Source organism: Hyla sarda, chromosome 2 (assembly GCF_029499605.1).
Source record: "Hyla sarda isolate aHylSar1 chromosome 2, aHylSar1.hap1, whole genome shotgun sequence".
Taxonomy (NCBI): Eukaryota; Metazoa; Chordata; class Amphibia; order Anura; family Hylidae; genus Hyla; species Hyla sarda.
Genome location: NC_079190.1, coordinates 227,474,190 through 227,489,958, shown reverse-complemented (window position 1 = coordinate 227,489,958; position 15,769 = coordinate 227,474,190). Strand labels below are relative to the sequence as shown.

Genomic DNA, 15,769 nt, shown 5'->3' with positions numbered 1-15,769 from the left:
ACAACCACGCCCCGCTTGTGATGTCACGGCAACGCCCCCTCAGTGCAAGTCTATGGGAGGGTGCTCGTCACCGCATTGCCAGTCATGCAGCACAGAGCGGAATTTACCAGATGTCTGGGGTCTGCAGCCGATATCGCTAACAATATGCTTCCAACCATGTGAGAACAGTTTAGGGATGGTCCATTTCTGTTCCAGTATGACTCCAATGTACAAAGGAAGATCCATAGAGGTATGGTAGTTTGATTTAGAAGAGCTCTTGTCTGTCCTATTTTTAACCATGTCTGGGCCCCAATAATGCAGACATAGGTCAAAGCATAGTAGGGCTAGTCTGTTTCTGTGCACTACACTCTTGGCATATCACATATACAGTACTGAGCATTGAAGCATACAGCTTGAATTCACCTTATTATGGTGATTTCACAAGCATGTGTTACATGTGGATTTTGTTGCAGATTCACCATGGATCCATCACCTATACACAAAATGTGGTGAAATCCTATAAATGGAAATTTATCAGCAGTTCAGGCCCATTTATTTTTCCTCAAGGTCATAGTGAAATCAAAAGTATTATTATTTCTTTTTCCTAACTGAAGTGAAGCCCTAGGCACAGTCCCACTACTGCTGAAGAGTGAATACAGCCCTGACTGCATGTATGTATGTATGTATGACTATTCAATTTGCTAGGTCAATGTACACTTACTGTAGTGAGCAGAAATTAAAGGGGTACTCCAGTGGAAAACTTTTTTTTTTAAATGAACTGATGCCAGAAAGTTAAACAGATTTGTAAATTGCTTCTATTAAAAAATCTTTACCCTTACAGTACTTTTTAGCAGCTTTATTCTAGAGAGGAAATTATTTTATTTTTTTATTTCTTTTTGTCTTGTCCACAGTGCTCTCTGCTGATACCACTGTCTGTGTCAGGAACTGTCCAGAACAGCATAGGTTTGCTATGGGGATTTTCTTTTGCTCTGAATGGTTCCTGATACGGCATCAGGTGTCAGCAGAGAGCACTGTGGACAAGACAAAAAAGAAACTCAAAAAGAAAAGAATTTCCTCTCTAGCATGCAGCTGCTAAAAAGTACTGGAAGGGTAAGGAAGGGTAAAGATTTTTTAATAGAAGTAATTTACAAATCTGTTTAACTTTCTGCACCAGTTGATTTAAAAAAAAAATGTTTTTTATCGGAATACCCCTTTAAGTGAATGCTATCCCACTGCCTGTAGGGACATAGTTATGCTCATGGATGAGAGGGGAATACAATTATATCCTAGAAATATCTCCCAAAAAATGTATCATAACATAATATATTTAAGTTATACTTACATACTGTATTATAGCAAACTATAGGACAGGAGAAGGATTTGTGATGTGTATATTGTTAATTCCCAGGGAAGTGTGGAGACTTAAAGGGTTACTCCGGTGGAAAAAAAAAAAAGATTTTTAAATCAACTGGTGCCAGAAAATTAAGCAGATTTGTAAATTACTTCTATTTAAAAATATTAATCCTTCCAGTACTTATCAGCTGCTGTATGCTCCAGAGGAAGTTACATTTCTTTCTGGAATTCTTTTCTGTTTGACCACAGTGCTCTCTGCTGACACTTCTGTCCATGTCAGGAACTGTCCAGAGTACAAGAAAATGCCCATAGTAAACCTATCCTGCTCTGGACAGTTCCTGATACGGACAAAGGTGTCAGCAGAGAGCACTGTGGTCAGATAGAAAAGAGCTCGAGAAATAAAAACAACTTCCTGTGGAGCATACAGCAGCTGATAAGTACTAGAAGGATTAAGATAGTACCCCTTTAATACAATAGTAGCAGGTGCTTAGCAGTGGGAAATGTTAGGTCTGTAATGTCCTCAGCTAGACTATAAAGTTGTCTAATTATAGGAAAGAAGATATTTATAATCCTATTCTCGATTTACATATAAATAAAAAATAAAATCTTGTACATCACCTGCATCCTGTGTATCATGTACCTTTTCACAAGCCATGACTAAAGAATTATAAACTCAGGCTACTTGCTATTGCATCCCATGCCCTGGAGCATTCAATAAACATGAATTTTGGACCACAATCATGAAAAAAGTACAAACTATTAGGTCAAAGTATTAGATATGCAATAGAAGTACCTAAAAAATACAGTAATGGAATCCACATCCTGGGGAAGCATATATCTGGCCATTTTCTAATGCTAACATATAGTCATTTCACGGCTGTAATGTACTTTAGGAGTACATTTCTTTCTGCAAGAATTAATTTCCAAATTTACCGGTGCCTTCAGCGTAAAAATCAACCCCCAAAAAATACTACAGAAATAAAATTGGATTTTTTTTTTTAGCGCTACACTTACTGTATATTCCTCCAGCCTGGGTCTGTTAAATATTATTCCAGTCATTTTAGCTCTAACTTATGTAAAGAAATGTAATAGAGTCAGTATTATGTAACCTTAAACCATCTGTTCTCATCTCTGGTCTGCTCATTAATCTAAGTCAAAATACTAAATATAGCGCACCACAAAAAGATGCAAGAAACTGAAATGTACACAGACATTCAAACATGAATTAATTCTTTCTGAGGAAGACTGATCGGATCTCATGGGGAAGATCTACTGAATACCTTGCATAATATATTCTGTCTAATGAGAAATATTGTGGCTGAGATATTTCCTGGTATCATCTATTTTTATAGGTTTTTTTTCCTGAAAAAAAATTATGTACAAATATTTGAAAATCTGACAAGTTGTTGTATCTCTTGAGAGTTACTAATATTAGATAACATGGTTGATATGTCAGTACAAGCCAGTTTTTTTCTGCTGGAGGAAAAAACTTACACTGTACATATTAAATCAAACCTAGAATTTAAAAAAAATAAACAAGGATGTAACACAATGAAACCTCTCCAAAAGAGACTACCCCTTATCCATATTAGATTTTCCTGTGACCTTACACTTTACTTTTCCCTAAATCACAATTTCACTGTACCAGATAAAAAGAAGTAAAAAAAAACTGTATATGTAAAAAAAGGATAAGTCTGGCAACTCACCGTTAGTACGCTGACTGCTGCGAGGCTCAAATCATGTTCATGAGGCGGAGATCAATGAGGCCGGACGAAGTGCTTTTGCACGAAATCAACTGGTTAATTGCCTCCTGAACTTCCCTCATTGATCTCCGCCTCATGAACATGATTTGAACCTCGCAGCAGTCAGCGTACTAACGGTGAGTTGCCGGACTTATCCCTTTTTTACATATATTGTGTGAACTACTTACCTGTCTCCTGGCACCATCGTAACGCATGGAGAAAGTTTTCACAATGGATTGCCTCTATCACGTATATTAGGAATATTGATTTTTTATGAACATTCCTAGACTTTTTCATATAAATATTTTTTGCACTTGATTTTCCGTTAGGTGCCACCCTTTGTTCTTCTCTGTATTAACTATATAAAAAAAACTGTGTTCATGAGTTATCCTGGTGGTACTAGTATGGTAATGAAGAGTCATGATGTCCAAGCCATTAGTACAACCATTCTGCCTTGATTGACATACCGCTCAGCAAAGTTAGCACTGACAAAAACTACCCAGCAGGATGTCATGTAAGGCGGAATGGTTGTGATATTAGCCAGGACACCAATACTAGCAAACCGATACCAGCACTATCTGGATAACTTTTGGGGAGTGAATTAAAGGGGTACTCTTCTGCTAGACATGTTATCCTCCATCCAAAGGAAAGGAGATAACATTAGAGATGAGCAAATTTCTGAAAAATTCAATTCGGCCAATTCGCAGTGTTTTCCGAAAAAATTTGGGTCCGACCAAATTTATTTGCGGCGAATCACTATTAAAAACGGCTATTTCTGGCCTACAGAGAGGCTTAATAGGGGTGTAGAACACTTTGCCTTGTCCTAAAACGCATAGGGAGTGTGCTGTGTTAGTGAAATAATACTGTTATTCAGTATGACATGCAGATTACAGGCATTGCTATTAGAATCACTGCCACAGAGCGTCTGGATGTGGTAGATTTTTTAAGAAATTTTTATTTAATTTAATTTGAATTTATTAACATTTTTTGATTACCTATTCTGGTGAGCATTGAGCTGGCAATCCTCCGCCAAGTGAATACCACCTGTTCCAGCCACTGCCTCTCAGCTCCCCCCTGACTATGAAAGTGCGAATGTTTCATTTAATCAGTTATGGTTCATTGTTATCGCTCCAAGCTGTTTCATTGGATTCTTGTGATAATTCCACAGGTAATATGACGTCAACGACCATAGGGCCTCAGTCTTGAAAAGATTACATCGATTTTTTTTAATTAAAATTTAAGATTTATATTAGATTCTCCAGTTTAATGTCCCGGTGTTTACTTTGAACTAATACTGTATGACCACAAAATCCGGTCTAACAAGGAGTCACATGGCGGCACAATGACAGAGCCTAGAGGTACAGCAGATTTAGGAGACCATAATCTGGCAGAATGACATAGCCTGGAATTGGTGATCAAGAGTTGACCATATAGTGGCTGAATGACACAGCCTGGAGTTGGCAGCAGCATGAAGAGACCATAGGGCCGCACAATCCCTAAGATTAAAAGATGAATTTTCAAATTTAAATTGAAGATTTATGGTAGCTAGTGCTACCATAAAAAATGTTATGTAATGTCCCAGGCCCAACAGCATTAGAAAACCATATAGTGGTTGAATGACACAGCCTGGAGCTGGCGGCAGCATGAGGAAACAATAGGGCTTCACAATCCCTATAATTAAAAGATAAATTTTCAAATTTAAATTGATGATTTATGGTAGCTAGTGCTACCATAAACATTTTTTACACCCAGGCTCAGCAGCGTCAGTAAACCATATAGTGGCTGAATGACACAGCCTGGAGGTGGTGGAAGCATGAGAAGACCATATAGTGGCTTAATGGCACAGCCTGGAGTTGGCGGCAGCATGAGTAGAACATATAGTGTCTGAATGGCACAGCCTGGAGTTGGCGGCAGATGAGGAGACCATATAGTGGTTGAATGAGAAAGCCTGGAGGTGGCAGCAGCAGCATCAGGAGTCCTGAAAGTGACCCGGTGGGTCAGTGGTGCAGTGGGTGGCAATACTAGTACCCAGTGACGAAGGTGGGGGTAAAACGGTCTGATGCGGAGGAATGTTTGTAACTGGGGAGCAGCACCTTAAATCTGTTTGGCACTATCCATATTTGTGCAAAGAATATGCCTGCCCCCCCCCCCCCCACCCAGGTAATATGTTTGCTAGGTAAGCAGGTAGTACGTTTGCAAGTAGTAAATTAGGTAAGTAGAACATTCTCTAAGTAGGTAGGCAAGTAGTAAGTTTGCAAGTTATTTAGGCAGGTAGTAATTTCAGTTGGTAGGAAGGCAAGTAAAAGGTTTGCCGCTAGGAAGGTAGGTTACCATATATACTCGAGTATAAGCTGACCCGAATATAAGCCGAGGCCCCTAATTTCACCCCAAAATCCCAGGAAAAGTTATTGACTCGAGTATAAGCCTAGGGAGGGAAATACATCATCCCCCCCTGTCATCATCCAGCCCCCCGTCATTAACACCCTCATCATCATCACCCTGTCATCATCCCCCCTTCATCATCACCGCCTGTCATCATCCCCCCTTCATCATCCCACACCCCCCCTTCACCATCCCCTTGTCATCATCCCCTTGTCATCATCCCACACCCCTCCCTTCATCATCCCCTTGTCACCATCCCCACCCCCTTCATCATCCCCTTGTCATCATCCCACACACCCCCTTCATCACCCCCTTGTTATCATCCCCTTGTCATCATCCCCACCCCCCTTCATCATCCCCTTGTCATCATCCTCTTGTCATCATCCTCTTGTCATCATTCCACACACCCCCTTCATCATCCCCCTGTCATCATCATACACCCCCCCCCCTTTATCATCCCCTTGTCATAATCCCACACCCCCCCCCCCCCCATTCATCATCCCCTTGTCATCATCACCACATGTCATCATCATCACCGCTTGTTAATGTCTGATAAAGTGGTCTTCAACCTGCGGACCTCCAGATGTTTCAAAACTACAACTCCCAGCAAGGAGGTCCGCAGGTTGAAGACCACTGTGGCCTTCGACATCATCCAGCCCCCTCTCACCCCCTTTAGTATAAAGGCGTTGGTAATGGACGTACCTCTGCGTCGTCGTCAAGGCAACGTGACTATTCCGGGCCCGAAGCGCGGAGAAGAGGCCCCCCCCGATGAAGATGGCAGCCCGGAACCACTATCCCACCGGACGACCTCCCCACCGGACAGTCCTGCAGCACCGGACCAGCGCTGAGCGGAGATGAGTACAGAACTAAAGGGGGTGAGTGGGGCTGGATGATGTCGAAGGCCGCAGTGGTCTTCAACCTGCGGACCTCCAGAGGTTTCAAAACTACAACTCCCAGCAAGCCCGGACAGCCGATGGCTGCCCGGGCTTGCTGGGAGTTGTAGTTTTGAAACCTCTGGAGGTCCGCAGGTTGAAGACCACTGAGGGCGGAGAGTTCACTCGAGTGTAAGCCGAGGGGGGTGTTTTCAGCACGAAAAATCGTGCTGAAAAACTCGGCTTATACTCGAGTATATACGGTATACGTTTGTTAGGTAGGCAGGAAAAGCATTTGCTAGGTAGGTAATATGTTTGGTTGGTAGGTAGGCAGGTATATGTTTGGTTGGTAGGTGGGTGGCCACGTTACATTTGGTAGGTAGGCCCTTAGTCCAGTGTTTTCCAAACAGGCTTTGGCTGTTTGGGCATGCTGGGAGTTGTAGTTTTGCAACAGCTGGAGGCACTCAGGTTGGGAAACACTGGACTAAGGGCCCAACTACCCACCAAAATGCCACCTTCTGCTGCAAAACTCTAACTTCCAGCTTAAGACTGTCCGAGCACGCTGGGAGTTGTAGTTTTGCAACAGATGGAGAGACAATGTTTCGAAAACACTGCCGTAGTTAGTGTTTCCCAACCTGGGGGCCTCCAGCTGTTGCAAAACTACAACTCCCAGCATGCCCGGACAGTCTTAAGCTGGGAGTTAGAGTTTTTCAACAGCTGGAGGCACCCAGGTTGGAAAACAATGGACTAAGGATCTACCTACCAAACCTGAGTGTCTCCAGCTGTTGCAGAACTATAACTCCCAGCATGCCTGGACAGCTAAAGACTGTCAGGGGAATGCTGGGAGTTGTAGTTTTGCAACAGCTGGAAGTCCCCAGGTTGGAAAATACTGACTAAGGCAGTGTTTTCAAAACAGTGTCTCTCCAGGTGGTCCAAAACTACAACTCCCAGCATTCCCGGACAGTCTCTAGCTGTCAAGGCATGCTGGAAGTTATAGTTTTGCAACAGCTGGAGGCACACTTATTTGTAAACACTGGTGTAACATGGAGGCACACTGATTTGTAAAACTGGTGCTGAAACAATGATGACACTGAGCGCACCGTGATTCACTGACCTGCAGGAAAAGCAGAAGGCGGCGAACAGAGAACGGGACACCAATATTGGAGCAACGGGGGAGCATAGACAGTTGAGTTAGTTTCTTTTGGAATAATTTTCATCCCTGGCACAGTGGATAAAACTAAAATAAAATACTAAAAAAGCCAGCAAGTAGAAGTAAAACGTCCGTCTTTATTCAGGGTTCTTCCTTAAAAGCCTTCACGGTGGCAGACAAACAGTGAACATATCAAAAATATGAAATATTGCACAAACAGAGGGGGGTCCCAAGCATTGCTGACGCGTTTCTGATCTATCGATCCTTACTCATAGCCTGTAGATCCTCAAATGAGGCACCCTTATATACTCCAGGGCATTTTCCCCATTCCCACAGGAAGGGGAGGGACAGGTCCACATCACATGTGCGCGTGATTAAAACCAAAACAAAAACATGGGACCAAACACAGATAAATTATTCGGAGACATATCAGTAATGTAATATTAAATCTGTTTTGCTATTTAGACCATGGGGTTGAATGCAATTCAAAAGATAAATCCACATGATTTCCCTATTGTGGAGGGATCGAATATGGTCACCTCCCCTTTTATTTAGATTCACCTTCTCAATGCCAGAGAACCTGAGGGAAGTGGTGTCTGAATTATGACATATTAGAAAATGTTTAGATACGTTAGAAATGTCCGAGCTTAAAGGGCCAGCAGCATGTATAATGTGCTCTTGCATGCGTTTTTAAGGGACCTTTTGGTGGAACCCACATATGTTAAGTGACATTGTGTGCACATGATTTTATATAAAACAAAAGTGCTATCACAGTTTCTAAAGTTGTGAATGACATGGCATTTGCCATCCACCGTACCTTCTATTTTCTGGCATTTTTTGGCAAAGGGACATACCACACCGCGATTTACCGCACTTGTGGAAGCCCTTGGTGCTAATCCACTGGGTGGTAACACTAGCCGTGTCCACTATACTGGGAACAAGGAGATTGGATAGAGTAGGTGCCCGCCTCGCTGCAAATCTCACACCTGACTTTATAATCTCCCCTACCGTGGGATCTGTTGATAGCAAAGGTAAGTGTTTAATTACAATGCGTTTGATGTCATTAAATTCTGGACTGTACGTGGTGACAAATGTAGGACAATCTTGTGATTCAGTTGATTGCTTACTTGTAAAAAGGGATTTTCGATCCATAGGATCCACTCTCGACCGAGCTTTTATCAAGAGCCATCCAGGGTAACCTCGAGCCGCCAGGCGTGTGCATGCTGCATCAGCTTCCCTGCGGTACACCTCGGCGGAAGAACTGTTCCGCTTAATTCGTATAAGTTCACCTACTGGTATGGCTCTTACTGTTTGTTTGGAATGGCATGAATTCGCCCTTCGGATGGTATTGCCTGATATCTTTTTACTGTAAGGATCAACCTCAATTTTATTTGTATCAGGGTTGCCACGTAATATGACATCCAAAAAGGGGGTTTCACTTTTACACCATGTGTGAGTAAACGTAAGATTGAACCGATTATTATTGATATATGTCATGAATGCATCAACGGTTATATGGTCAGACGACCAAATGATGAACACATCGGATACATACCTTCCATACCATGCGAGGCATGTGGAAAATGGATTGGTGTCAGAAAAAATTAACTGCTCCTCCCACCAAAAAACAAAAAGGTTAGCCTGAGCTGGTGATGACTTTGCTCCCATTGAAGCACCCGTGCGCTGCAAATAAAAATTGTTACCAAACATAAAATTATTGTGTTTTAACACAAAATCTACCACCTCAATAATATAATGTCTCAAATCCACAGAATATTTAGAAAATCTCATCAGTATATCCGAGATAGCTGATAATGCCAGGTTTTGCGGAATACTGGAATAGAGCGATTCAATGTCGCAAGTAAGCCACGACAGAGAATCGCTCCATGTGAATTCATCCATGATTTTTAGCAAGTGCTTAGTGCCCTTGATATAACTTGGGCATTGCATAACCAGAGGTTGCAGTACTGAGTCCAACCACTCGCATAGGTGCTCGTTAAGAGATCCGATCCCCGCCATGATCGGATGCATCGGCGGCGGGAATCGGTCCTTATGCAGCTTGGGTAGTGAGTGGAAGATAGGAATAATTGGAGCAGACACGAAAATATAATCCATTTCTTTTTGGGTCAAAATAGATCTGGCTTTCCCCTCTTCCAACAGAGTCAACAGTTCTTTTTTAAAAGGTTCAATGGGATCCCCACAAAGTTTAAGGTAAGTTTTATCATCAGATAGTAGATTTTCATTTAAATTGATATACAGTCCCGTGTCCATACATACTACCGAGCCGCCTTTATCGGCGGATCGGATCGTCAAATTTTTGTTTTTCTTTAATTTCTTTATGGCAGCAGCCTCCTTTTTATTCAAATTAGGACGATTTGTATTGGACATTACTTTTGATTGTAGATTAACCAAATCTTTCATGATAAGGTCCTGGAATCAATCAAAAATTGCTGGTCTGGTCTGTATGAGGTAAAAATTTAGGTTTTTAGTGGAGAAGGTATGTGCAGTATTCACTTTATCACAAATTGATATCCCACTATTTTCAAGGAGACAGAGATCTCTAAAAGCAATTTGTTCTGCTAACGTATGCATTAGTGGTAAATCAGGGTTTATAGAAAGTTGAAGAAAGTTGAGGTGGGTCTGATGGTTCATCAGCATTTTCCACAAAAAAATGTTTCTTAACTGTTAAAGTTCTCACAAATTTATTTATATCCAAAATTGTCCGATAAACATCAAAATGATGTGTAGGAGAGAAACCAAGTCCTTTCCACAGGACCGAGGTTTCTTCATCTGTAATGATTTGTGCAGAAATGTTAATGACTTGAAAATCCTCTTTTATTACTTTTTCCGTTTGTCCTTGTTACGCTCCGAAGCTCTTCTTCCTATGTTTTCGGCCACCGCGCCTTCCTCGTCTTCTCGCATTGCGATTCTTGTGAGTGTTCACATATTGCGGTTCTGAGTCCCCGCTAGTGTCCGTGGTATCTGAACAATCTGAATTTTCAGTAAACTCCTGGTCAGAAGAACTAAATTCACATGGAGCGATTCTCTGTCGTGGCTTACTTGCGACATTGAATCGCTCTATTCCAGTATTCCGAAAAACCTGGCATTATCAGCTATCTCGAATATACTGATGAGATTTTCTAAATATTCTGTGGATTTGAGACATTACATTATTGAGGTGGTAGATTTTGAGTTAAAACACAATTATTTTATGTTTGGTAACAATTTTTATTTGCAGCGCACGGGTGCTTCAATGGGAGCAAAGTCATCACCAGCTCGAGCTAACCTTTTTGTTTTTTGGTGGGAGGAGCAGTTTATTTTTTCTGACACCAATCCATTTTCCACATGCCTCGCATGGTATGGGAGGTATGTAGACGATGTGGTCATCATTTGGTCGTCCGACCATCTGACCGTTGATGCATTCATGACATATATCAATAATAATCGGTTCAATCTTAAAGGGGTATTCCAGGCAAAAACTTTTTTATATATATCAACTGGCTCCAGAAAGTTAAACAGATTTATAAATTACTTCTATTAAAAAATCTTTCAGTACTTATGAGCTTCTGAAGTTAAGGTTGTTATTTTCTGTCTAAGTGCTCTCTGATGACACCTGTCTCGGGAAACGCCCAGTTTAGAAGAGGTTTGCTTTGGGGATTTGCTTCTAAACTGGGCATTGCCCGAGACAGGTGTCATCAGAGAGGACTTAGACAGAAAAAAACAACCCCACTAGGACCAGTATGCCCTTGGTCCTAGTGGGGTTAAAAGATCAAAAGATTAAAATATATAAACTAAGAAGACACTGTGAAGTACGGGGATATACTCGGCTGGCCTGGAGAAATATTTTTCTAAAAGATGTTTTTATGTACTTGATGTATTTCTAGGTGTATATTAATATATATATATATATATATATATATATATATATATATATATATGTCAAAGAAGAAAGCAGCACTTCTAAAGTGGCTTGATAATGATGGTGTGAGACCATTGAAACGTTGCTCTTTGCACATTTGGGATGAATAAATAGTTTTCATTTTTTCACCATACCTTGAGTGCCACAGCATTTTCCTTGGAACTACGTATGCAGAATCCTGGACACGGATCCTAGCTGGAGGCACCTACTCACGCTTGGAACTATATATATATATATATATATATATATATATATACACACACACAAATCAAAAAATATGTTGCAGTCTCTTGTAATACCTTTTTTATTGGACTAACAGAATTTTGTAGAGACAAGCTTTCAGGATTCCTCCCTTTATCAAGTCCAATAGACAAGGACTAATGATCAAAGGACTTTATAAATTATCAGGGAGGAATCCTAAAAGTTTGTCTCTACAAAATTCTGTTAGTCCAATAAAAAAGGTATTACAATCTGGATCACTGGACTAATACGGCTACTCACATTTACTATACAGATATACACATACCTGAAGATGGTTTAGAACCCTGTGATGTCACACATGCTTGTGATGATGTCACCGTAAGCTGTACAAGGAGGTGCGCGCCGGCTGCAGTCTCTTCAGTGTGTTTTGCATTCACAACCTGTGGTGCAAAGTGTTTGTTAGAGAGTTTCTATTTGCGATAGAGAATTCAAGATTTTGACCGTTCCTTGTCTGAAGAGAGAACCACAAGGTAAGTCTCAGCCTCTTCTATTCATACATACACAGGGCTTTTTGTTTGACAGTTTTTTTTTATTGTTGTTGCTTTTTTTTTTAGCAAAAAAAACAAGAAATTAATTTCCAAAAGAAGTAACAAAAATTATATTCCTCATAGCATTGTGACAATACTTGGCTTAGGCATTAAACATAATAAAACGCACAGATAGTATCATGACCAGAGCTTTTTCTTGCAAAACTGCTAAAATGCAATTATGCCCAAAAAAGCCCCCAAGAAAAAGTGTCCTAATTCGTGAAGTTCTAAAAGATATAAGTCTATGAGAAAGATTTGGTGGTGTAGTAAAAGAATGACAGAAAGATTAGGGCAGAAATATAATAGTATATAATAGAATTCTGTGTGTACTAACAATAGAAATACTCCGGGTACTCCGAAAGGGAAAATTTTCAAATCAACTAGTGGCAGAAAGTCATATAGGGGACGGATAGATCCCAATGAGGTGGGGTAGGTTCATTATTAGTAAATGTATATAGCAGGATAGCCCAATTGTATCTACAGTATGAAGTTCACATGGCCCAGTGACCATACAGCCAAGCCCTTATAATCCGCCATTACTGGGACAGATTCAGGGTTATCAGATATTACTATGACCGGAGAAGTTTAGGGTTATCAGATATTACTAGGACCGGAGAGGTTCAGGTTTATCAGATATTACTAGGACCGGACAGGTTCAGGGTTATCAGATATTACTAGGACCGGACAGGTTCAGGGTTATCAGATATTACTAGGACCGGACAGGTTCAAGGTTATCAGATATTACTAGGACTGGACAGAATCAGGGTTATCAGATATTACTAGGACCGGACAGAATCAGGGTTATCAGATATTACTAGAACCGGACAGGTTCAGGGTTATCAGATATTACTAGGACCGGACAGGTTCAGGGTTATCAGATATTACTAGGACCGGACAGGTTTAGGGTTATCAGATATTACTAGGACCGGACAGGTTCAGGGTTATCAGATATTACTAGGACCGGACAGGTTCAGGGTTATCAGATATTACTAGGACCGGACAGGTTCAGGGTTATCAGATATTACTATGACCGGACAGATTCAGGGTTATCAGATATTACTAGGACCGGACAGGTTCAGGGTTATCAGATATTACTAGGACCGGACAGGTTCAGGGTTATCAGATATTACTAGGACCGGACAGGTTCAGGGTTATCAGATATTACTAGGACCGGACAGGTTCAGGGTTATCAGATATTACTAGGACCGGACAGGTTTAGGGTTATCAGTTATTACTAGGACCGGACAGGTTCAGGGTTATCAGATATTACTAGGACCGGACAGGTTCAGGGTTTTCAGACATTGGTAACCTCAGGGAAGACGTCTCCATATAAAACACTTATAGAGAAGCGTCTTCTTCTGAGGCTGCCATGGTCTTAGTGTTATCTTGTGGTTCTGTGCTGGACATTTCTGCTCTGCATGAAGGATCTATTGTATAATGACAGGACTGATGATATGTTGTCTAATGTGTTCACTTATCTCTCTCTCTCTAGTGTTTTCAGGCTCTGACCTGTGACCATGGCCTCTCCACAAGACCCATTGCTGAAGGAGGAGGAAGAAGCAATGGAGGACCATAGTGATATGGATGTAGAAAAGGGCGATATCCCTGAGAGGCAGAACCTGCCATCTCTAAGAGTGATGTCCACCGCACGTTCCATCATCACCGTAGTGATCCTTGCCATTGTTAATTTGCTCATCTATGCAAATCGCTCCAGCGTGGCGGGGGTGCTGCCTTATATACAGAAAGCATATGACACCAATGCTAGTCTGTCTGGCTTATTGAATACATTGTTCATTGGAAGCTACGTGCTGGTCGCACCAATTGCCGGATATTTGGGCGACCACTGTAATAAGAAATATACTGTTTGCGCAGGAGTCATCGTTTGGCTGAGCATGACACTTACCCTGTCATTCATCCCTGACGGGTACTTTCTGCTCTTCCTGCTGACGAGTGGACTGGTTGGAGCCGGAGAGGCGACTTTCTGCACCATCGCCCCCTCCATCATTGCAGACCTTTTTACAAGTGACCAGCGGACCCGCATGCTGAACGTGTTTTACTCGGTCATACCTGTAGGCTGCGGACTAGGATACATCATCGGGCCCAAAGTGACTGATGCAGCAAGGGGCGATTGGCACTGGGCATTTCGGGTCACCCCTGGCCTGGGCCTCATAGCTGTGGCTTTGATGATTTTGGTCACAAAGGAGCTTCCAAGAACGACTACAAACGGGAAGAAGAACAACAAATCCCAGAAGTTTGCCAAATGGGCGACAGATCTGAAAAAACTATTTAAAAATCGAAGCTTCATGTTAACCACCATGGGATCGACGGCTGTATCCTTCATAGTGGGAGCCATAGGTGTATGGGGTCCGTCATACCTGACCCACGCACGAACACTCCTACAAGAGAAGGACCCTTGCCGTGCTGAACCGTGTGACTATCACGACATCCTAATATTTGGTGTGGTTACAGTCGTTTCCGGCATTCTGGGAGTTGTAGCAGGGACGGAGATAAGTAAAAGATATCGCAAATCCAACCCACGGGCGGACCCGCTTGTGTGTGGATGCGCGATGATGCTCTCCGCCCCTTTTCTTCTGTTGGCATTGACTTTTGGCAACATCAGCCTCGTTGCCACCAACATCTTCATCTTCATCGGAGAGACGCTTCTGTCAGTAAATTTCACCCTCATATCTGACATTATACTAAAAGTAGTAACTCCGTGGAGGAGATCTTCAGCCCTGGCCGTGCAGATGACAATCTATCACCTCCTAGGTGACGCCGGCAGCCCGTACCTCATCGGCCTGATATCTGACACCTACGAACGAGGATATGCCAAATCCCCTCTTCTGAAATACCGCAGCCTGGAGTATTCCCTCATGACCTGCACCATAATGGCAGTCATCGGAGGGGCCTTCTTCATGGCCACGGCCCTATACATAGAGAGGGATGAAAAAGAAGCAGAGATGGAATCAGAACCTCCGTCATCCTCCTCCTCCTCACTGCTTCCTGCCGATGAGGACCGCGCTTCAGACTGAGGAAAAGTCATTGCTTACCTTTATCTCGTTTACTTCATTAAAAAAAAATTAAGAAAAAAACAACTGCATTTGTTCTATGTTCCACTTTACCCCTTATTCTCTACCCAGGGGCGGACACAGACAGCAGTGGGCCCTTGTGAAAAGAATGTGCCTGTGCCCCCCCCCAAACATCAATTGTTCAGCACTCCCCCTCCATGTGTCACTTACTCAGGTGGACCCCCATATGTCACTTGCTGTATAAGTTTCTAATTATTTATTAAGGCCTCCCATATGCCGCAGCTCATTCAAGCCCCCCACATTAGGTAGCATAGATTCCCAACATTAGGTAGCATAGATTCCCCACATTAGGTAGCATAGTTTCCTCACATTAGGTAGCATAGTTTCCCCACATTAGGTAGCATAGATTCCCTACATCAGGTAGCAGTTTCCCCACATTAGGTAGCATAGTTTGCCCACATTAGGTAGCATAGTTTCCCCACAATAGGTAGCACAGATTCCCCACATTAGGTAACATAGTTTCCCCACATTAGGTAGCATAGTTTCCCCACATTA

The 15,769-nt window shown here is 42.1% G+C and overlaps 1 protein-coding gene across 1 annotated transcript; it reads left to right on the top strand.

The window, feature by feature from the left end:
• Window positions 1–11,884: 11,884 nt before the first annotated feature.
• Window positions 11,885–15,229, top strand: LOC130357804 (protein spinster homolog 1-like). Its single transcript, XM_056560541.1, has 2 exons — window positions 11,885–12,128; window positions 13,678–15,229. Exon 2 carries the CDS (start codon window positions 13,703–13,705, stop codon window positions 15,215–15,217), a length of 1,515 nt encoding a protein of 504 aa, XP_056416516.1. The 5' UTR covers window positions 11,885–12,128; window positions 13,678–13,702; the 3' UTR covers window positions 15,218–15,229.
• Window positions 15,230–15,769: the final 540 nt, after the last annotated feature.